Source organism: Artemia franciscana, chromosome 2, assembly GCF_032884065.1.
Source record: "Artemia franciscana chromosome 2, ASM3288406v1, whole genome shotgun sequence".
Classification (NCBI taxonomy): domain Eukaryota; kingdom Metazoa; phylum Arthropoda; class Branchiopoda; order Anostraca; family Artemiidae; genus Artemia; species Artemia franciscana.
Genome location: NC_088864.1, coordinates 60669193 through 60692905, shown reverse-complemented (window position 1 = coordinate 60692905; position 23713 = coordinate 60669193). Strand labels below are relative to the sequence as shown.

General features: G+C 34.7%; 1 protein-coding gene and 1 long non-coding RNA gene across 11 annotated transcripts in view; one reads left to right on the top strand and one right to left on the bottom strand.

The window, feature by feature from the left end:
- LOC136043883 (protein tramtrack, beta isoform-like) overlaps positions 1-21987 on the bottom strand; it is a 58849-nt gene extending 36862 nt beyond the window's left edge. For 4 of the 10 annotated variants that reach the window (XM_065728888.1, XM_065728890.1, XM_065728887.1 and 1 more), the window contains exons 1-3: positions 21404-21465; positions 9248-9874; positions 1506-1652 (exon numbers count right to left, since the gene is read on the bottom strand). In XM_065728888.1, coding sequence (XP_065584960.1) covers positions 1506-1652; positions 9248-9874; positions 21404-21442 — 813 coding nt within the window. In that variant the 5' untranslated portion in view covers positions 21443-21465. Of the gene's footprint in view, positions 1-1505; positions 1653-9247; positions 9875-13618; positions 13661-16808; positions 16967-21403; positions 21466-21845 lie in introns of those variants that run through there. The other 6 variants (XM_065728895.1, XM_065728891.1, XM_065728893.1 and 3 more) reach the window with 5 other exon arrangements.
- Positions 1-23713, top strand: part of LOC136043886 (uncharacterized) — a 166621-nt gene that overhangs the window by 39981 nt on the left and 102927 nt on the right. The gene's annotated exons all lie outside the window — the stretch shown is intronic.

The following is a 23713-nucleotide window of genomic DNA, read 5'->3' as shown; positions in this document are numbered from 1 at the left end:
GACCCATCAGAGGCACTGAGCTGAACAACCAACCAGTTGAACAACCAACCAGTTGTAAGTCTAAAAAACTAAACGGACCAAAACAGCTGAAATAGCATGTTATTAAAACAGTAAAATGGCTTTTGAAAGACAGAAAGACAACATATTTGCCATTTCTCTAACCCATCAGAGGCACTGAGCTGAACAACCAACCAGTTGAACAACCAACCAGTTGTAAGTCTAAAAAACTAAACGGACCAAAACAGCTGAAATAGCATGTTATTAAAACAGTAAAATGGCTTTTGAAAGACAGAAAGACAACATATTTGCCATTTCTCTAACCCATCAGAGGCACTGAGCTGAACAACCAACCAGTTGAACAACCAACCAGTTGTAAGTCTAAAAAACTAAACGGACCAAAACAGTTGAAATAGCATGTTATTAAAACAGTAAAATGGCTTTTGAAAGACAACATATTTGCCATTTCTCTAACCCATCAGAGGCACTGAGCTGAACAACCAACCAGTTGTAAGTCTAAAAAACTAAACGGACCAAAACAGCTGAAATAGCATGTTATTAAAACAGTAAAATGGCTTTTGAAAGACAGAAAGACAACATATTTGCCATTTCTCTAACCCATCAGAGGCACTGAGCTGAACAACCAACCAGTTGAACAACCAACCAGTTGTAAGTCTAAAAAACTAAACGGACCAAAACAGCTGAAATAGCATGTTATTAAAACAGTAAAATGGCTTTTGAAAGACAGAAAGACAACATATTTGCCATTTCTCTAACCCATCAGAGGCACTGAGCTGAACAACCAACCAGTTGTAAGTCTAAAACACTAAACAGACCAAAACAGCTGAAATAGCATGTTATTAAAACAGTAAAATGGCTTTTGAAAGACAGAAAGACAACATATTTGCCATTTCTCTAACCCATCAGAGGCACTGAGCTGAACAACCAACCAGTTGTAAGTCTAAAAAACTAAACGGACCAAAACAGCTGAAATAGCATGTTATTAAAACAGTAAAATGGCTTTTGAAAGACAACATATTTGCCATTTCTCTAACCCATCAGAGGCACTGAGCTGAACAACCAACCAGTTGAACAACCAACCAGTTGTAAGTCTAAAAAACTAAACGGACCAAAACAGCTGAAATAGCATGTTATTAAAACAGTAAAATGGCTTTTGAAAGACAGAAAGACAACATATTTGCCATTTCTCTAACCCATCAGAGGCACTGAGCTGAACAACCAACCAGTTGAACAACCAACCAGTTGTAAGTCTAAAAAACTAAACGGACCAAAACAGCTGAAATAGCATGTTATTAAAACAGTAAAATGGCTTTTGAAAGACAGAAAGACAACATATTTGCCATTTCTCTGACCCATCAGAGGCACTGATCTGACCAGTTGAACAACCAACCAGTTGTAAGTCTAAAAAACTAAATGGACCAAAACAGCTGAAATAGCATGTTATTAAAACAGTAAAATGGCTTTTGAAAGACAGAATTCAAACTTACACTAGGGTAGTTGAAATTAGTAGCACTGTCACTGAACAGACTTGAAGAACCAGCTTCTTCACCATAATATTGGAGGCTGTTGACGAACTGACCTATAGTGCCTGTTGGTTCTTCGCCATGATTTGACACCACCTCACTTTCAACAAGCTAAAAAGAGGCAAATATTTAGATTTTACTTTACTACTGATCCCAACTGACAATCCTAGAGTAGAATTTGAGCCCCTCCGTTCCATCACTGCCGTACCTATAGGTCGCATTTTACCTTTATCTAATAACCTCTTTAATCGAATAGTCCCTGTTATTGCCTTTGATAACAGTTTAACAAACGATCTTTGGTGATATATATGCACAAATACACATTTTGATAGAAAAATCTCAGAAAAACAGAATGTGAACTTGGTCAATCCTAGAGCCGACACATGGCATTAGGTAATTAAATTACAAATGTAACTTCCTGAGAACAGCTAAGATAAAGTAAAAGAGTCCCCAGAAGGAAAGTCTTCGTCAAATAGTTGAAAAAACAAAAATTTTTCAAAGGAGAGGAGCAACATTGAAACCCAGAATGAACTGTAATTGCCCTATACATGAGAAAAGCAACTGCCAATATCTCCTAAATTTTTATGCTAAAGTTGAATAAGTATTGAACTAAAAAGATTTCCGGGCGCAGAAAATATTGCCAGTTGACGATTGCAAGTGTTTTATTTTCTATTTACCTTTCAAAACACTTAAACTAGGAAACTAATTGTAGTAAAAAAAAATGCAAATGAAAACCTTCAATTCTGGAGGTAATGCAAAAGATAAATGAACTTTCTAGCATATTGCTCTTCTAATAAATAATTTAATCTCGAAGCCTTAAAAGGAAAAGTAATAGTTTAGCGTAAAGAGTGAGGGATTACATACAATGTCGTCACACCTTCTTATTCATAGGCTAGTTTAAGCTTGTTTTAGTTTTAATGTTATACTTTACTCTCGTTTAAAAAAAATCTGTTTCTTTTTTATTTAATTTCTGATAATTCTTGCTCTCAAATTCTGGGCTTTTCATGAAATTTGCCATCTGAAGCATAATGCGTCTGTTATTTCAATCTTTCTCATTCAAACCATTGGAATAACTAGTTAACTAATATAGCTAACAAACCCCAGCCGCACGATGTTGCGTGAGGCCAATACAGCTACATATGGTCCTTCTCTGTCTCAACCTGTTCAAGTCCTATTAAACCCCTTCTCAGAAGTTCCAATATCCTTAAATAGTTAAAGCCTTAGACTAACTAGCAATTATACTAGAAAAATGGGTCGTTTCTTGCGACCTCTTACCACTTTATTCGGGAGCGACCTGATTTTCGTTTGACAATACATGTACAGTCGAAAAGGGCAATCTTTGCAATATGTCATCCTTAATCTGGACAGGCGTCCTAACCATCTCAACCATTTTCTCGTTTTAGCCCTTGAAGGTGGGATAGAAACACATTTTTTGAAGAGCCCACTGTTTGGAAACGGATGCAAAAAACAACTTGTAGACAATTCCTCTGGAAAAGATATAGCAAATCTTCCTATACTTCTCAAAGCGCTCACACTTCAGCACCATACTTGGTCACTGTCATCACTATAGCTTCCACTATACTTCTGGCTCGCAAATTGGGCATGCCAACAGATGGTTTTGGCTATTTTGCTTCATACATCTTCACCGGATCCACCGTCTTTACTAATAAAACACCCTAGATAAGTAAAGCAATGAACTTGATAAACATTCTTGCTACCCAAATTCACCTTCATTCACACCTAGTCTAAGCGACTTTAAGTTTAGTAATCCTCTAGATCAAAATATCAATAAAATCTTTACTTCAATAGTGTTTAGCAATCTTAATTTCTGCTCTTTACTTTTTTTTAAAAAGCAGGTTTTCTTAATTAGATTTCTGTTCACTTTCAACGCTGTATTTTGGAAATTGCAGAGAGTTTACCTCCAGAAACACAGTATTTATGCAATTCGATATTTCTCAATGGAATAATTATTATGGCACTTGGTTTTAACCAAGTGACATACAGCAATCACAAATTCTGTCGGTCTGTCGGTCCCGGTTTTGCTACTTTAGGCACTTCCAGGTAAGCTAGGACGATGACATTTTGGCAGGCGTATCAGGGACCAGACCAGATTAAATTAGAAATAGTCGTTTTCCCGATTTGACTATCTGGGGCGGAGTGGGGGGGGGGGGGGGCGTTAATTCGGAAAAATAGAAAAATTGAAGTATTTTTAACTTACGAACGGTTGATCAGATCTTAATGAAATTTGATGTTTGGAAGGATATCGTGTCTCAGAGCTGTTATTTTAAATCCCGACCGGATCTGGTGAGATTGGGGGGGGGGATTTGGGAGGGAGAAACCTAAAATCTTGGAAAACACTTGGAGTGGAGGGATCGGGATGAAACTTAGCGGGAAAAATAAGCACACGTCCTAGATACATGATTGACATAACCGGAACGGATCCGCTCTCTTTGAGGTTGTTAGGGGGGGGGGTTAATTCTGAAAAATTAGAAAAATGCGGTATTTTTAACTTACGAACGGGTGATCGGATCTCAATGAAATTTGATATTTGGAAGGATATCATTTCTCAGAGCTCTTACTTTAAATCCCGACCGGATCTGGTGACATTGGGGGGGAGTTGGGAGGGGGGAACCTAAAACTTGGAAAACACTTAGAGTGGAGGGATCGGGATGAAACTTGGTGGAGAATAAGCACAAGTCCTAGATACATGATTGACATAACCAGAACGGATCCGCTCTCTTTGGGGTAGTTGGGGGGGGGAATTCTGAAAAACTAGAAAAAATGAGCTATTTTTAACTTACGAACGGGTGATCGGATCTCAATGAAACTTAATATTTAGCAGAATATCGTGTCTCAGAGCTCTTATTTTAAACCCCGACCGGATCTGGTGACAATGGGGGGAGAGTTGGGAGGGGGAAACCTAAAACTTGGAAACACTTAGAGTGGAGGGATTGGGATGAAACTTGGTGGGAAAAATAAGCACAAGTCCTAGACACATGATTGACATAACTGGAACGGATTCACTCTCTTTGGGGTTGTTGGGGGGGGGGGGGGTTGATTCTCAAAAAATAGAAAAAAATGAGGTATTTTTAACTTACGAATGGGTGATCAGATCTCAAAGAAATTTGATATTTAGAAGGATATCGTGCCTCAAAGCTCTTATTTTAAATCCCGACCGGATCTGGTGACATTGGGGGGAATTGGGGCGGGGGAACCTAAAATCATAGAAAACGCTTAGATTGGAGGGATCGGGATGAAACTTGGTGGGAAAAATAAGCAGAAGTCTTAGATACGTGATTTACATAATTGGAACGGATCCGCTCTATTGGGGGGGGGGGTAATTCTGAAAAATTAAAGAAAATGACGTACTTTGAACTTACGAAGGAGTGATCGGATCTTCATGAAACTTCATATTTAGAAGGACCTCGTGACTCAGATCTCTTATTTGAAATCTCAACCGGATCCAGCGTAATTGGGGGGGGGGGGGCAGTTGGGGGGACCGGAAATCTTAGGAAATACTTAAAGCGGTGAGATCAGGATGAAACTGGATGGGAAGAATAAAAACCTGTCCAAGTTACGTGACTGACATAACCGGACCGGATCTACTCTCTTTGGTGGAGTTGGGGAGGGGGGGGGGGGGTAATTTTGAAAATTTATGTATTTGTAACTTACGAAAGGGTGACCGGATCTGAATGAAACTTGATATTTAGAAGGATTTTGTGCTCTAATTTTAAATTCCGACCAGATCCTGTGACATTGGGGGGAGTTGGAGGGGGAAACCGGAATTCTTGGAAAACGTGAAAATTGGGGTATTTTTATCTTACGAATAGGTGATCGGATCATAAATAGGGATCACGAATAGGTGATCGGATCATAGGTGATCGGAAAAAATTTGATATTTAGAAGAAATTCATATCTCAGAGCTCTTATTTCAAATCCTGACCAGATCTTTGACATTGGGGGGAGTTGGAGGGGGAAATCTTGGAAAACACTTGGGGTGGAGGAATCGGGATGAAGCTTGGTGGATAGAATAAGCAAATGTCCTCGATACGTGATTGACGGAACCGTACTGGATTCGCTCTCTTTGGGGGAGTTGGGGGCAGGGGTTCAGTGATTTGGCGAGTCAGGTGCTTCCGGACGTGCTAGGACGATGAAAATCGGTAGGCGTGTCAGGGACCTGCACAAATTAACTTGATAAAGTCGTTTTCCCAGATTCGACCATCTGGGGGGCTAAAGGGAGAGGAAAAATTAGAAAAAACGAGGTATTTATAACTTACGAGTGGGTGATCGGATCTTAATGAATTTTGATATTTAGAAGGACATCGTGACTCAGAGCTCTTATTTTAAATCCTGACCGGCATTAAGCCTCTTATTTTCCTTTTAAATCAATCTATTGATTCAGAGAATTTTGTTAGAGCTCATACCATATGATCTCTTGGCTCTTAGCTCTTCTTGCCTCGTCACAAGTGCCATATGAGCTCTCAGCTCTTGTTTTTACTTTAAATGTCGCAAAATATTTAGCAAAAAAATTTCTGCTACAGATATTTCAATTTGCAGCCGTCCTCATTCGTAGTGCTAAACAAATATAGGGAGATGGAGGGTATACAGGCACTGAAGCATATACATCTGCTTTCAATGTTCAGTCCCAAATGCCACAACATACTCACATTTCTCTTAAATTTTATGGACCAGCCTTAGAACTTGGAATGCGGTATTGACATAATTTGATCATCTACATGAATCAGGAAAGGTTTTTGATTCCTAATTTTTTTTTTAACTTAAAAAGTCAAAGTTTAATCCGAATTCAAATCAATTACAACATTCTTATCGTTTTAGAACAATTCAATGATAAGATTTTTATTTGAAATTAGTTATTTACGCAAGTTAGCATTATTTTCTGAAACGTACTACAGAAGTAAATATTCTTGACCAAAATAACTCCAGAGCCAAAATTGGAAAAGAAGAGGGACTAGTTCATCTCGTTATTTCTGTCTCATAAAATGTGACTAGGAATGGATCTCTCCCAAGATGTGACGACCTCTGGTTTAATGTAACCACCCTTGCTAGAGGAAAAGACGACAAAACACCTTAGGCTACTACATTCCAGACGCAACGCTTTAGTGTTGCCTGTAGTAAAGGCAATAAAGCTTCAATACTTTATTATGTTTTTCTCCTAGAGGCACTTCACTCATGAACTTTGGAGGGGACTCAAGTGATTGGAAATTGAAAGTTCTAGTTTCCTTTTTAAGAGTAAAAAGTGATCAGAGGGTAACTAGCCCCTTACACGCCCTCTTTTTTCCAAATGCAGCCAATCAAAATTTTCAGATAGTCATTTTGTTCAAAATAGTACAAAGACCATATAACAATGCCTCTGGGGTTGACACAATTACCTAGAGCCCAGGGGAATGGTTGTGTTATTCCCAAGAGCACATAGAATTTTATCGAAAGGGAGGTTGTATAAACTTTAGAGTAGATTCATTTAATAAGTTCTAGTTCTATTTTTCAGAGTCAAAAGTGATCGGAGGGCTACCAGCCCCTCCCTCCCCTCTTTTCTCCAAATGCGTCTGATCAAAATTTTTAGATGGAAGTTTTGTTCAAAATACTCTAAAGATCATATAACAATGCCTCCAGGGTCTAACCCCAGAACCCGAAGCAAGGGTTGTAAGTTATGTGCCGATGGCATAAAAGGTTTTATGGAGATGGTGATCATCCCACGCCCTATTTTCGCCAAATACATCCGATTAAAATTTTGAGATTGTTATTGTGTTCAAAATTGGCAAAAAATCATATAAATGCCTCCAGGGTTGACGCGACCCCCAGAACCCGGGGGCAAGGGTTGTAGGTTATAACCCAGAGCATACATGTTTTAATGGAAGGGGTGGCCACATAAACTTTGGAAGATGCCCATTTGATTGGGAATCAAATGCCCCCACAGACCCATGCAAGGACTGTAAATTACCCAGTTTGTCCATTTTTAACATGCAGGATTTATCATTGGGAAAAGGTGAGAATGTTTGATCATGGGTGTGTCTGGAAAAAATAAGCGTATTGGGGTGAAATTTACGGGATATGGTGGGCTAAACCCAAAGGATACTATGTGCATAAACAACAAATAACAAGTAGAACAATAGGGAATTTTTTTATGAGACAGTGGGATTCCAAACTTTAAATGAATATTTCGACCACATGTCCAAGGGCCGTCCTCAGCATAACACAAATGAAAATAAAACAATATAATAGAGTAACTTACATTAAAATATGATGTTTAAAACTTTCTTTTAACAGCCCTAGCATCATACTTGAACGAAGTTCAACCATGACTGATAGATAAAGTGAAGTGAGACGATACAATTCATTCGGACGAAATAAAAATAATTAAATACACGCTTTCAAAGGTAATCTTGCCTTTTTGAAGGCACACCTCAAAGGCTTTTTTGTAGAAGGTTTACTAGTATTGCCTATTAGTTTTGTAATAGGTTTTTTTACATTATTTTTAATTAAATTTGTATATAATGTGTTTAGTGAGTATTCCCCCAAATCCCTATTTTAAAATATACCATGATTTATTCCGATTCTAATTTAAATTGATTCCCGTGCAACCATTTAATTAAAGTGATCTAACAAGTCTTCTCTTGACAGCAAATTGTTAACTAAATTTTTCTGGTCCAAAAGGAAAATACTAACCCTAAGAATGAGTATCATGGTTTTTGAGATAATTTAAGGTTAACAAGGTTAGTCGGATTGGAATCCTTATAAAAATTATCTGTGTTGTGTTCTCTTGACAAGAAATTGCCAACTACATTTTTTTTTTAGTTAATGAGGAAAATAGTTATTGATAATAATAAGCCATTATTTTATTGAAGATAACTGAAGGTTTGGAAATTCGCTCAGTTTGGGATCCTTATAGAAATTATCAGCATATGTGTTCCCATAACAAAAAAAAATTCCACTAAATTTTTTTCCCCACTAAATTCTGCAAAAATAACTAGCACTTAGTTGTGTTCTATTTTCTGGTTCATGAGGAAAATAATTAGCCCTAATTGTAAATGTTATTTCCTTAACGGTAATTAAACGTTTCTAGCGTTAGTCAGTTTTACATTCTCAGGGAAATATTGTATTTTTATGGCAGGAAGATTACTAACCCTAAAAAAATATCATTATTTTATTATAGTAAATTTAAGGTTGATAAAGGCGATCAGTTTAAAATCGTTACTAATATTACCAGTGTTAAATCCTCTTGAAAAAACGTTGTCAAAAGAGTTTTTAGCCCACAAGTTAATTAACCCTTACAAAACTTAATAATAACCCTTAAAAAAGTATTATTTTATTACAGATAACTTAAGTTTCATAAAGTTATCCATTTTAATACCCTTTTAGAAATTGGCAGTTCTGGCCCAATGACGAAAATATTTAACCCTCATGTCATCCATTATGTAACTATCATTATATAAAACTTAAGTTTCAAAAAAATTATTCAGAAATAAGTTAAGTCATAACTTGGTTCTGTTGATCATATCTTCGGACGGATAAGTTTAGAAAAAGTTAATCAGTCACAAATTAAGTCATAACTAAGTATCACAAAATGGTAATCAGTCATAAGTTAAGTCATAACTTAAGTTTCACATCAAGTCAATCAGTTTAACATCCTTATATCTGGTGAGGTAAAACTGTCTTTGTAAACAGAAAAGAAAATTCAGTGAACTTACATGTGAATCTTTCTGTTGAACCAGGGATGAGCTTGGCCTAGTCTCACTTTTATTGTTTAACAAGGTACCACTAGCTGCAAGAGGAATAGATGGCACGCTGTCCTGCAATGAGTCATGCGTTAAAACACTGTGCTCTGAGTCTAAGTCCACTCTTCTTCTTTTCAGGGTGGGGGATGGTTTTGAAACTTCAGTTCTTTCAACAGGGTAAGCCGTATTTGTTGTCTTGTCTGATGATTCCCCAGGATCTGCAAGACCCGTGACTTTCAGCATATCAGCCAAACTAAGTAGAGAATTGAATTGCGCTTGTGCAACAGTTACTTCTCCAGTGTATATAAACTTTACTAAAGCCTGTATGTCACAAAATTTAACATCTTTTAGGATTATAATAGGGTGAGAGTGTGAATTGTTAATAAGTACATTCTCAAAATAAGAACTGCATGCAGACAAAACTAGCCTGTGACATTTTATGCTCTGGTTGTCACAAGAGAGCGTCACATCAGTAAAATGTTCACGATTTAAAAGAGTAGCGAAATTTCCTTTATATACATCAGTGTAGTTATTCCATTTTAAACAAAACTCTTTTTGTTCCATTGCAAAAAGTATTGTACATACAAGGTCAGCAACACACTAAAAAAAAGAAGAAAAAAAAATAAAGTTAGATATGTTCGTCACCATTCAGTTTATTAATAAACTTGGACAAACGGAAGCAGCTTATAAAACAAAGGATTTTAATATCTCCTAAAATACATGAAACGATGGGAAGAAGTCTCCTCTCCAGCTAAAGCTACAATGGAATACATACTACATTTTCCGCTATGGAGATCACAAGGAAATAAGGCTCACTGAAAAAACTTTGTTATTGTATGAATTTAATATAAAAGACACACAAAAAACAAGAAAAGAGTAAAGCTTGCGTTTGAAGAAGCTAAAAAATCTCCCCAAATCTAAAAATACAGCAAATCGTACGCTACGGTCAAAGTCAGCGAGCCAACGAGCTCGTCATCTCAGCTGCTGAAGAGAATTGTTACTAGCGAGGATGAAATTGCAAGAACGCAAAAATCAATGATGGAAAAAATTACTTAGATAGTTTTAGAAAAGTGTGAAGATAAACAACACAAAAGTCGGGATTCCTTAAAGCAATCGTGCGAGACGATAATTAGTGAAATGTATGCCTCAATGTCCCTTGAGTTTACACCTATGTTTCAGAGCATATTACAGTCATACAAAAGTTTGAAAGCAGAAATTCAAGGGTTGGAAAATCGCGTGGCATAGATGGAGAGTAGAATAGATGATTTCAAACAAGAAAAGCTCCTAGATAGCCCAGTTTTCAACAGTGTGAAGCAGTTACCGGGTGAAGATGTGAACGCCACAACTACGTAGATCATAACGCTTAAAATGGAAGCAACTGGTTATTCGCAAAATGACATTTGAGTATTTACTGCTGCCTTTGAAATAATTTTACTGCATAAGGCCAAAGAGATATTGCACCGGTGACTGTGAAATTCAGAAACGGCAACGAATATATATATGTATATATATATATATATATATATATATATATATATATATATATATATATATATATATATATATATATGTGTGTGTGTGTGAATTTTAAGACAGTCAAAGTGAGAATTTCAGACTTAGTTCTGATTTTTAGTTTCAGTTTCAGACAGGTTATGAGTTCAGGAAAGATAAGAAAAATAAATCAAACAGTTTGTGGTAACAAACTGTAGTAAGGAGCGACCTGGCTCAATAGTAACCAAAACTTAAAAAACAAAATTGTGATACCAATAGATACATCAAAAGAATTGGATTTTAAGCTGATTTAAATTTATAATTTTCATCAAGTTTAGACTTATCCATCAAAAATTAAGAGCCTGAGAAAATTTACCTTATTTTCGAAAAAAGGGGGAAGCACCTCCTAAAAGTCATAGAATCTTAATGAAAGTCATACGATCAGATTCAACGTATCAGAGAACCCTACTGTGGAGGTATCAAGCTCCTATCTACAAAAATGTGGAATTTTGCTTTTGCCAGAAGAGAGATCATGGATGCGTGTTTTTTTGTTTTTGTTGTTGTTGTTTTTCCCCCATGGGTAATCGCACCGACCCAGTGGTCCTAGAATGTCACTAGAGGGCTCATTGTAAAGAAAATTAAATGTTCTAGTGCCCTTTTTATGTGACGAAGAAAATTGGAGAGCAACTCCCACGCTCATTTTTTCCCATAGTCACAGGATCAAAACTTTGAGATAGCCATTTTGTTCAGCATAGTCAAAAAATAAAATAACTATGTCTATGAGGACAACTTAATCCCCAAGAGTCACCGGGGGAAGGGCTCAAAGTTATGAACATTGCCCATTTTTTAAATATAGCATTGGTTATTGGGAAGCATACAGACGATTTCAGGGGGAATATTTCTGGTGGTAGGAGGGGTGAGTGGTAGGGAGTTACGTGGGAGGATCTTCCCATGGATGAATTTATCATAAGGCAAGAGAATTTCTATGAAGGGGGCACAGGATTTTCCAGCATTATTTACAAAACAATGAGAAATTAATAAAAAAAAATACATTTTTCGACTGAAAGTAAGGTGAAACATTAAAACTTAAAACGGACAGAAATTAGTACATATATGAGGATGTTCGTCCCCTCCTCAATACCTCGCTCTTTATGCTTAAGTATTTTTTGGTAATTTCAAAAGAGCTATTATTTCTAATTAAACGGCCTTTGTCAGTCAGGGGTCATTTTTAAAGAATTGGAACAAAATTCGAACTTTAGCGTAAAGAGCGAGGTATTGACGAGGTATCGAACCCCCTCATTGACGCAATAAAAATACGAATATAGAAGATCGTTACGTAAGTTGATTCGCAAGTTACGTGTATTTATTACATATAAAAACGTTCTTAAATAAAACTGAAAGTTCTAGTGGCTTTTTTAAGTAACCAAAAAATTGGAGGGCAACCAGGCCCCCTCCCTCGCTCTTTTTTCTCAAAATCGTCTGATCAAAACTTTGAGAAAGCCATTTAACACAAAAAGGTAAAATTAATATGCAAATTTCGTTTTAATTATTCATGTACAGTGAGCCAAAATAAAAAACTGCATTAATTCAAAAACGCTCAGAAATTAAATAAGAAAAACAAGGTTTTTCACTGAAAGTAAGGAACGACATTAAAACTTAAAAAAGTTTGACTCTTTCTCACAGCGTTACTTTTTAAAACAATATAAAACTTTAGCGTATAGAGCAGGGGGTCGAGAAGGGGACACCCCCTTTCATATGCGGAATAATTTCCGCTCGTTTTGATTTTTAATGTTGTTCCTTACTTTCAGTTAAAAAACTTTTTGTTTTTTTTTAATTCAATTATACAAAAGGACAATTTAAGCAATAGATAAAAAGTTTTGTTAGTAGAATAGTTAAAAAGAAATTGTATCTACATTCAAAGACCGAATATTGCAACTTCACAACCGAAAGGCGTTATCATTTTGCGGGGGAGAGGGCACCTATTTTATCATCTATGCTTGGATTAAGGAGATTTTGAACCAACTTATGAAAAAGGGGAGAAAAATATGAAGAAACTAAACAAATAAGAGCTATACTAGAACAGCCTGAGCATTGACAGAAAACTCAGACCTCTCAACTGGTTTCAATTCAAGAAAATTGAGAATAGGGAGGAACAATTTTTTTTTTTCAACATTTTGATGAAAATACCAAGTCAATGTCATTAGAGGCCACTTTTCAGGCATGCAAGGCAGTATTAAAGCAGTTGCACCACATGCAATTTACATTCACTGACATGCCCATAGACTAAATCTTGTGTCGGGTGATTACATTAAGAATTTGAAACAAATGGCACCTTTCTCCTCGATTCTTCAAGAGCTGTATTGTTTTTATCGCGAGTAGCAATACACACTACCAACTGTTTGTTAATGCACATAAAGCCACTGGGATAAATCATCTACTAGAAGATGGACATACTGACTTAGATTGGTGAACAAAGTACTGAATAGATACAACAGCATTTTAGTCATATCCCCAAGCACGCAAGATATCTAGGGACGGAGAATTGGCACCTCAGTCCCACCGACTTGCAACCATTTACACTCCGTCTAGCAGCAACTTTTTTGCTAAAAACTCACTGTCTGAGCAGCTGCAGGTACTATATCTAGTTTTCTCAAGGCTACTGGTCTTATTGTAGATATGCAAGATTAAATTATAGACATGCAAACTGAAAAAGCTTTTGATGAAATCTTTAATGAAGCAAGACAAAAAAATCTCATGAGTGCAGCCTCTCTGAAAACCTTTTGCAAAATTTTCAGAGTTCTGATTTCTCATGTAAAAGATTAAAGCATGCAAAAGAAGTAGCTCCCCACTTACCTGATTGTGCAATCACGGCGATTTTGGGAGAAACTGATCTTGCTGAAGTGAAAGAATCAACTAAGCATGCTTTCAGAAGGGATTTTTGATTGGGATAGACAGATTCTGCTGTGAGTTTGAAAGCCACTTCATGAATGCCCTTCCATTGCTAGAGTCAATCTCTGCATTAGAGGTTGATTCATCGCACTTTTTCAATACTAGCTGACTAGCTAAACTGACAGCACATTAAAAAAAAGCTTGTGTTGACACAAAAGCTTATAAAAGCTTACATAACAAAAGATCTGTTTGCCTTGCAAACAGATCTTACGTGAAGATATATTGACTATCTAGTCAGCAGGCCAAAAGATCTATTTGAACTTCATGATTGCGTGAAGCCAGTGTTGATAGCAGGGCTGCCAAATTTATTTTAAGGAGTGTGTCATATTTTTTCCGAAAATGCGCTTTTTGTGTCATCTCAAATTCCATAATGTGTCACAAAATGTGTCATATTTTTTTGCTACAAGTGGTATCATATTTAATTGTCAAATCTTTATTTAGAGTTTTGAATATATAATCTTTTCCAAATCAGTTCAAAAAGGAGTAAACTTAACCTTGTCCTATTATCTTGGGATCATGACTTTTTTGTGACGTCATGAAAGAAATAGAAACATTCGATTAAATTAATGTTACACACTATGAATTTGTGTCTGGGCGGCCAATAAGGCAAGTTTACATTTATAAAAGTTTAAGGGACAAGCAATTTCGACAGCAAATTGAAAATAGACTTTTAGTATGACGTCGTAATCGGCTCTCTACGTAATCGGCTTTATTGGCTAAGCTTTTTATTTACTCAATATGTAAGCCATTCAACCTGCTTCAATCTAGTATTTTTGTCATATTTTTCGGTGCCTTTTTAGGCCACATGGATTATTCTGAAGGAAAGACATCTCTGGAAATTTGTAATCCTGTCCGAGGTTGGATACCCCTCCTGTACTCCTAAAAATGGGAGTTGCTGCTTATGCACACAGCTTTGGTAAACTGCATGTTGTTTAATTTTTACTATTAAGTACGTACCAGTTGGCTACATCAAATACTCAATCAAGAAGCCAATTAAGTTCAGATACTCAGCATGCATTTTGATTTGAAATTTCCACCTATGGCTGTTTTTTTCGCGTGGTTTAAATTTTATATAGCCTACGGTGATGGCATCTGTCCTGTATTCTGCACTGTTTGTGTACTACTGCCACCGTTAGGCAGCGCTATTCCCTTCCATTAATTTGTAGCTTTTCTGGAGGTAGAAAATTGAAATTTTACTTTTCTTTTATTACCATTTAAAAATCAAGACAAGGATGACAAAAAAATTTCATTTTTTTTTAAATGTGTCATTTTTGTCGATTGTGTCATTTTTTTATTGAAAAATGTGTCATTTTCGTCGATTGTGTCATCATTTCGTCTGAATGTGTCATTGTGTCATGCAACATCAAATTGTGTCATTTTGACATAAAATGTGTCAATTTGGCAGCCATGGTTGATAGCATATTCTGAGGTTTTGAAAATTTTACAAATCTCCATTACCCTACCTATAAGAATGGCTAGTAATGAAATTTTATTTTCTATATTAAGCCTAATTAAAATCTATTTAAGATCAACAACGGGCAACAAAAGACTCAGTGATCTGATGTTGATGTTTAGTGAAAAAACTCTTTTGAAACTGTTAGATTTTGAGGCTGTTATTTGTGTTTTTGTAAAAATGAGACATCGTCAATTCACAGAGTTGCAATAAACCTATGAATTACTTTCCAACTTAAACTCTCTGATTTAAATAAACCCTTTTAAATGGCTGTACTAATATCAATTACAAAAAACTTTTTCCACAAAATAAGTTTTCCAGGGTAAAGTGCAATTTATCTTCTAGCCTTGAAGAGGCATAAAGGTTGTGAACCCTAATCATGTTAATTTCTGCAGGTTTTGAGTTCCGACTCTGTTATTTATTGTAGTTTCTGTTTGTTTTGGATTTTATTTCATTATTGATGCTGATTAGTAATAATTTTAAGCTTGGTAGATCATTTGATTCTATTTTTGTCAATTTTTAGTTTAATGGAGGTCTTTACTTTTCCTTGAAAAACTTATTTGTGGAAATTTTATTTTATGAATTTCTGTTCATTTTACATTGACATTGTCTTTTTCAGGGAAAAAGAATTAGGAGGCTAATTGCCCTCCAATCTGTTTTGACTCTAAAACAGGCACTAGAACTTTTAATTTCCAATCAAATTAGCTCCTTAACAGTATCAATGATATTACTAGTTATGATAGAGCAACACTGCCTATGATATTGTTTATATCCCCTTTTAAAACAGACATATTTTTTTTGTTTAATTGAAACTCTCCCTAAACGTTCCCTAAAAGTTTCAATGTATTACTCCTAGTGTCATTAGGTATAATAACCATAGAAGTAGTATTAAAAGCATATTCACAGTGTCATCTGCCTTGTCCAAAATCCACCACGACTTACCCTGAAATCTAACTTAATAATGTGAGCTTGTAATTGTGATATTGCTTTGTCACCCTTTTGACAATCTCCATGATCATAATTCTTTTTTATTAAAATCAACATTTGCCAAAATAAGTCCTTGAAAGCATCATCTTAAAACTCTTAGCTTATGTAGTAGCAATTGTTGTAATGGTAGCAGTAAGCATATATCACCTTAGATTTTTATTTCAACTTCTCCTTCAACATACAATGTTCCAACTTCACAAACAAATTAATTCTTAGGATATACTCTTTTGACAATCTAAATACACATAGTATATTTTATCAGTTTAAAGTTGCCATCAATTTCTCTTAAATTTTCCTTTGATAGACTTAGCCTTAATAGTAGTATTATGGTAATAGGAGAAGTAGTTTCAGTGTTAGTGTTGAATTAGTAGGAAAAGTAACAATAGTAGCAGCACATTAATATTGGTAGTAGCATGTACATCTTGCTTTTTGATCAGTTGAACGTCCCTTTCATGATGCCCAAGAAGTTTCAACTTGACATGGTAAGCCATTCCAAGAACATTGCTGATATGCACTTTTGACTCCCTTTTGATACTCTTTTTTGTCTTAATACTCTAAGCCTTGCAAGTTGTTGCAATTGAAGTTGAAATTAGAGCAGTAGTATTAGTAAAAGCAGCAGTGGTAGCAGTGTTAGTAGTGACATGCATACATTACCTTTTTGTCAATTGATCTTCTCCTTTAAAATACCTGAGTCCATCCTTAAGATATGCCCTTTTGACAATCTGCATTCACATAGTGTGTTATGATTTAGAGCAAATTCCCTCTCAATATTCTTTCAAATTTTCACCTTCATACACTTAGTCTTAATTATACTAGTACCATAGCATAAGTGGTAGTAGTAGGAACAGTAGTAGCAGTAATAGCATGTTAATATTATTACTAGTAACAGAAGTAGCAAGAGTATTAATAGCAGGAGTAGGTATGTTTTGTCTTTTGGTTAAATGAATATCCCAACTATGATAGCCCTGAGGTTTCCTCTTTATATGATAAGCTATACCAAAAATATTGCTGATATACCTGTATCTGCAATCTATATACCCATAATATCCCTTGATTTAGTTCAATGTTCCCCTCAACATTTCTGAAGATGTGTATTTCAATATTCTCAGCCTGCTACAATCTGCTTCAGAAGTAGTAGTTTTTGTGATAGTAGTTGTGGACTGATTTTAGTAGTTGCTAAAGTTTATATAGCCATTCCTTCCATAAAACCTTAAATACCCTCAAGGGTAACTTACTACCCTAGCACAAAGGTTCTGGTGGTTTTTAACAATGCCAAAAGTTTTTTTTTTATATGATCTTTGGACTATTTTGAATAAAATGCTATCTCAAAATTTCTATTGGATATATTTTGGGAAAACTTGATATGTAGCAGAGGGTAGCAGTAGGCCTACTCTGATCACTTTTCCTATAAGAAAAACCTTATATGTCCGCAGGGCATAACTTACAACCCAAGTCCTAAGGGCTTTGGTTGCTCTCAAGTCACTTTTGACTCTTAAAAAGGGAACTATAACTTCCAACTTCAAATCAAATGAGCCCTATCTGGAGTTTATGCAACCAGCCATTCCTTAAAAACCTTATATGCCCTCAGAAAATGACTTTCAACCCTTGCCCCAGGGCTCTAGAGGGATGTGCCAACCCTAAAGGCAATGTTATATTTTCTTTGGGATGTTTTGAACAAAACTGCTATCTCACAATTTCAAGAGTAATTATTGAAGGTTGGGGGCTAGTTGTCCTCCATCATTTTTGACTCTTAAAAAGGAACAAGAACTTCCAAATGTCAACCAAATTAGACTCCTCTAAAGTTTATACAACCATCCCTCCCATAAAAACCTTAAATGCCCCTGGGACATAACTTACAACCCTTGCCCTGAGGGCTGTGGAGAGGGGGTGGTCATCCTCAAAGATGTAGTTTATGGACCTTTCAACTATGGTGAACAAATGAATCTCAAAATTTGATGGGATGTGTTTGGGTAAATAATGGGTGTGGGAGGGTGTAATGTTACCCTCCAATTGGTTTTGACTATTAAAAAGGGCACTAGTGCTTTCAATTTCCAATTGAATGAGCTCTTTTTGATACAAAAACTACTAAAATAGTGCCCTGGTCTATAAGAATTGTGCCAACATTGTTTTTTACAATGCAGTAAAGAACAATGTTCTTTACTATATTGTAAAAGCATGTGTTATTAATATATTGCAAAAACGCCTTCAAATTGTGCAAAGTTTCTGCACATTATAAAGTAAAATTCTAGTTTAGCTACTTTTTGCTATCTTGGAAAGGGGTTAGGTGAGGAAAATGAAACTTTCAGGGATGGGCCTACAGTCTAAACTATGTCCTGGGAAGGTATTTTGAAGTATCTACCTCTACCCCTTCTCTCTATAGACAGCCCTGACATTTACAAATCTTTGTGATATAAAAGTGAAACCTTGCAAAATAGATCTTTTGCTGGTAAATATTTTGCAGCTTATATAATTGACTTACCAATGCCTTTTTTTTATGTTCAACACAAATATAATAATTACTTCTATTGTAAATTCAAATTAAGCACTTTTGACCTAACCTTACCTAACTAACCTAACCTAATCTAACTATAAATAATTTTGATGCTGAGAAAATGTAATATTATTTTGTTGAAAACAACCAAAAATGCATAATTTAATTGAAAATTTGGCATCAAGGAAGAAAAATTCTAAAAGCTCAAGACCTCAAAAAGTGCTTAAATTTGAATTTGCAATAGAACCAATTATTATATTCATAAAGAACACAAAAAAAGGCAGCAAGCGCTATGTTCAAAGTTTGATACCAGTGTTTTAAGCCTTTTTTATACCCCATATTGTGGTCATTTTTAAGAGCTCAAAAAGTCCTTATATTTGAATTTGCAATTTGAATTTTTAGCAATTATTATACTCATAAAAACATAAAAAAAGGCATTGAGTGGTATGTTCACTTTATTGTTAAGTCAATCATATAAACTGCAGAATATTTACCCTTTTGCTTAAATGAAGTACAACAAAATTCTTTTCAGCTTCACAACTTTGCTGAATTCCAATTTATGAGGTTATAAAGATGTACAATATTTCCTAAATTTAGAAAGAGCTATTGACATGACTTAAAATTCTTCTCCAATAACACAACTGCATTTTTCAGAGCTAAAACCAAAGAAAAAAAACTGATAACTGAAAATTAAGATAAAATACTATTTTATCAAAATTTCAATAGGTATAAACCTGTCAAGTAGGCAAATTTCTAAGACTTAGAAATCAGAAAAGGGTTAACATGGAGCTTGGCAATACCTTCCCAGAGTATGTTTTATCCTGGACTCATTAATTAAAGTTTGACTTTCCTAGCCTAACCCCTTGCCAAGATAGCAAAAAGTAGCTAAACTAGGATTTTACTTTAAAATTGTTTTCTTAACATGTTTGCTTTGGGATATCACCAGATGGCTAATTTGACAGCATATATATATATATATATATATATATATATATATATATATATATATATATATATATATATATATATATATATATGCTGTCAAATTTGTCAAATATATATATATATATATATATATATATATATATATATATATATATATATATATATATTAATATATATATATATATATATATATATATATATATATATATATATATATAATATATATATATATATATATATATATATATATATATATATATATAAATATATATAAATATATATATATATATATATATATATATATATATATATATATATATATATATATATATATATATATATATATATATATAAATGAAACATGTTAAGAAATATATATATATATATTAATATATATATATATATATATATATATATATATATATATATATATATATATATATATATATATATATATATATATATATATATATATATATATATATATATATATATATATATATATATATATATATATATATATATATATATATATATATATATATATATATATATATATACAAATCAAGGAGCCCAGCTGGACATAATGAAACATGTTAAGAAAATGATTCTTACTCAATAATATGCAGAATAATCATAGTTAACAAATTTTTCAGGGGTTGAACCTTTATCTTTACTTCTTTCATTGTTTTTGCAGTTTTTGTTAAGAAATTCATGAATTTGTTAGAACCTATAGGCCTATATTTACAGAGTATATACCCCTGCCACCCCCCCCCCTATTGTGCATATAAATACCAAGAACTGCATCCTGAATCTGAATATAACATTCATTTGCATCACAAATGAACTTTACCCCCATATTAGCCATATGGTTGATGTCTGTTTGCTTCTCCATAGCCATAATTGCAGGGTAATACCTTGTGTAAATATGGAGCAGTCCCTCTTCCTAACCTACAAATAAAGCAAACATACCACCCAATGCCTTTTTTGTACTCTTTCCAAATATAATAGCTTAATTGCTTTTGTTGCAAAATTATTTTTAGGCTCTTAATATTATTTCTTCTTTACACCTTCTTTATTGACTTCTTTATTTTGAAGCAACTACCTCCACTCCTTCTCCCTCTAGAGGGCCCTGACCTTTGATGACCTTTAAGAATATGTGTGTTATAAAAGTGAAACCTTGCAAAATAGATCTTCTGCTTAATTGAAGTACAAAAAAAAAATTGTTTTCAGCTTCATAACTTTGCTCAATTCTGTTTTATAAGGTTTAAAGGTATGCAAATACATTTTCTAAATTTTGAAAAAAAAAACATTGATATGGCTTAGAATTCTACTCAAATAACAGGAATTGCAGTTTCAGAACTAAAGGCAAAGAAAAGGCAATTAGTAACTGAAAATTAAGGTAAAATGTTGTTTTGTCAAAATTTCAATAGGTATAGGCCTAGACCTGTCATGTAGGCAAATTTCAGGGCCCTCTAGAGGGAGAAGGAGTGGAGGTGGGTACTTTAAAATACCTTCCCCAGACATACTTTAGCCTGTAGACCCATCCCTGAAAGTTTCATTTTCCTAACCTAAACCCTTTCCAAGATAGCAAGAAGTCAATTAATTAGAATTTTACCAGAATATACCACCTTTTCTCTTGTTTTAGATTCAGCTTATATACCCTTGTTAGTGTTAATCTTATTTGAAACTAGTTTAGACTACTCATAAATTAAACTAACAGTGACAAAATTAGGAATCAATTACACATATAATAAGGCTATAGACTATTATTTGGATAAGGGTAGAAGGGTAAGGTTAAAATTGGACTTACAACAAAAGCAATTAATATAGGCCTATTTTGGAAGAGCATAAAAAAGGCAATGAGTGGTAAGTTCAAATTATTGCTGGGACAGAAATACTGACTAATACATATTTATCAATACCACATGTTTCCCTTAGAAGAGCTTCAGTGTAAGGGAGTTATCATTTAAATACGCTGCATAGACTATTATTTGCCCATAAAGTCATTTTTTTATTTTAGTGACTTAAATTTCTGTCATACATTTCTAGGGCCGTATCTGGGAACATTAAAGAGAGGGGGGTCAAATGTCAGGGTAACACCATTATATCAAAGAGCATAAAACAAGGAAGCCAGGCTTAATGATGCTATTTAATGTCATAATGATGTTTCCTTCATAAGGGCAGAAACTAGATACTATTGCCTTCACTTCTTTACAGTTGTACTTCACTTAGTAATGAGGTTAATGACCAACCTATGCTAAGCTAGCACTGATATATTAATTCACCAGCTTGTAATATTCCATTTTTCTCTTGCACACGTGAAACATGCACTTGAATTAAGCTGGGTTAGAAAATACAGCAGTAGCACTAAATTCAAAATAAAAAATCTGGATCTGAAGAGCTCGGAAAAGCAAATTATTAGAACGTTTAGATTCGGCGTTTTCTGGAAAACTGAGAGCCAGGTAGCAGTCTATACTACTAATGTAGATTGCTGCATGTCTCCCAGTTTTCCATTCTCCAATTTTCTGCCCAGTTCTCCGATAATCACGTTTGTCCTAGATTTATTTACTGGTCATAAAGACGTGGTTCCAACATAACAAGGAAACCGTTAGGTTCACAATGAGGACTCTGGCCATCATTTCTTGTCCACGAAAAGTCAGCATTATCCAGCAGGGCTTTCGTCTGTTTTGGTCATGTTGCCATTTTAACACCTCCTTATAAGCTAACTTCTCTAGATGGTTATTGGGCAAAAGTTATGCCTGTAACCAAAAATTAATCATATGTATGGTCTCTTCTGTCACATTTTCGGTAAGCCCAGGTCACCTTTAAGAACAACCTCCCTAAGGTCCTCAGGACAAGGGCAGTAAGCTAGGCAATTCGTTCATTGTTTACACACAGTATATGTTATTGAGCAGGGTATGCATGTTTGAACTTTACTTTCCAAGAAGACGAAGGGCATTCAAGTGAGGCTTTTAGAGAATGTTGAGGGGAGTGTTGAACTAAGTCAAAACACATTATTTGTTAAAGAATTGTCAAAAGGGTGTAAACACGGAAATAACTAAGTATATTAATTAGGAGAACTCCGGAAATGATAAGGGATAAAAAAAAATATTTGCGTGCTACCAATACTACTACAACTACCACCAAAACTACTACCAGACTACTCCATCTGTAATATTGAGGGGAAAATCAAAATAAATCAAAAGGTACTATGTGTATGCCTTTCGTCAAATTAGCATATCTCAAAAATTAATTTGGGTATTAAGTTGGAACTTTCAGAGAATGCTTAAAGGGGAAGATCATCTCACCCAAAGGCAATATGTGCACACTGCTGCAAATACTACTATTACTGCTGCATTTAATACAACTACTACTTCCATTATACTGCTTGTAAGGCTAAGAGCACTGATAGGAAAATTTGATAACATACAGATTATCAAAAGGACATATCAACAATGTCATAGTAACGGATATTTGTATAAAGTTGAAACTTCTAGGACTTGATTAGAGGGATGTCCTACTGACCAAAATACAATATGTTAATGCTATTACAAGTAATACCAATTCTATTACTGTCACTACTATTATAAATATACCTAAGGATATGAAAATGAAATTTTCAAGGAATCTTGAGGGGGGGAAGATGAACTGGATCACGACATACCGCCTGTATGCAGGTTGTTGGAAAGATGTGACAGAAACGTCTTAGGAACAGTTTGGTATGTGAATTTGAAACTAAGAGGTCCTGTTGTGACGGATGTTGAACTAACAAAAAGAAAACATTTTCCTTCTAATACTACTGCTTCAACTCATACTACTACTGTTACTATTATTGCTACTTCTATTAATACTACTGCCACTAAAGCTTAGGCTACTCGTTTAATTCTACTGCTAATATTATTTCTACTGCTATTAAAGCTAAGAAAATTAAGATGAAATTTGGGATAGATAGAAACTCAATATAACTAACTCAAAACATACTATGCCTACACAGGTTGTCTAGCAGATGCATCAGATATGCTTCAGGAACGGCTGATGGTATAAAGCTGAAACTTTCAGCGCGTGTTGAAGGGGATGTTGAACAAACCAAATGTGCTATGCGCATACTCCTACTAGTACC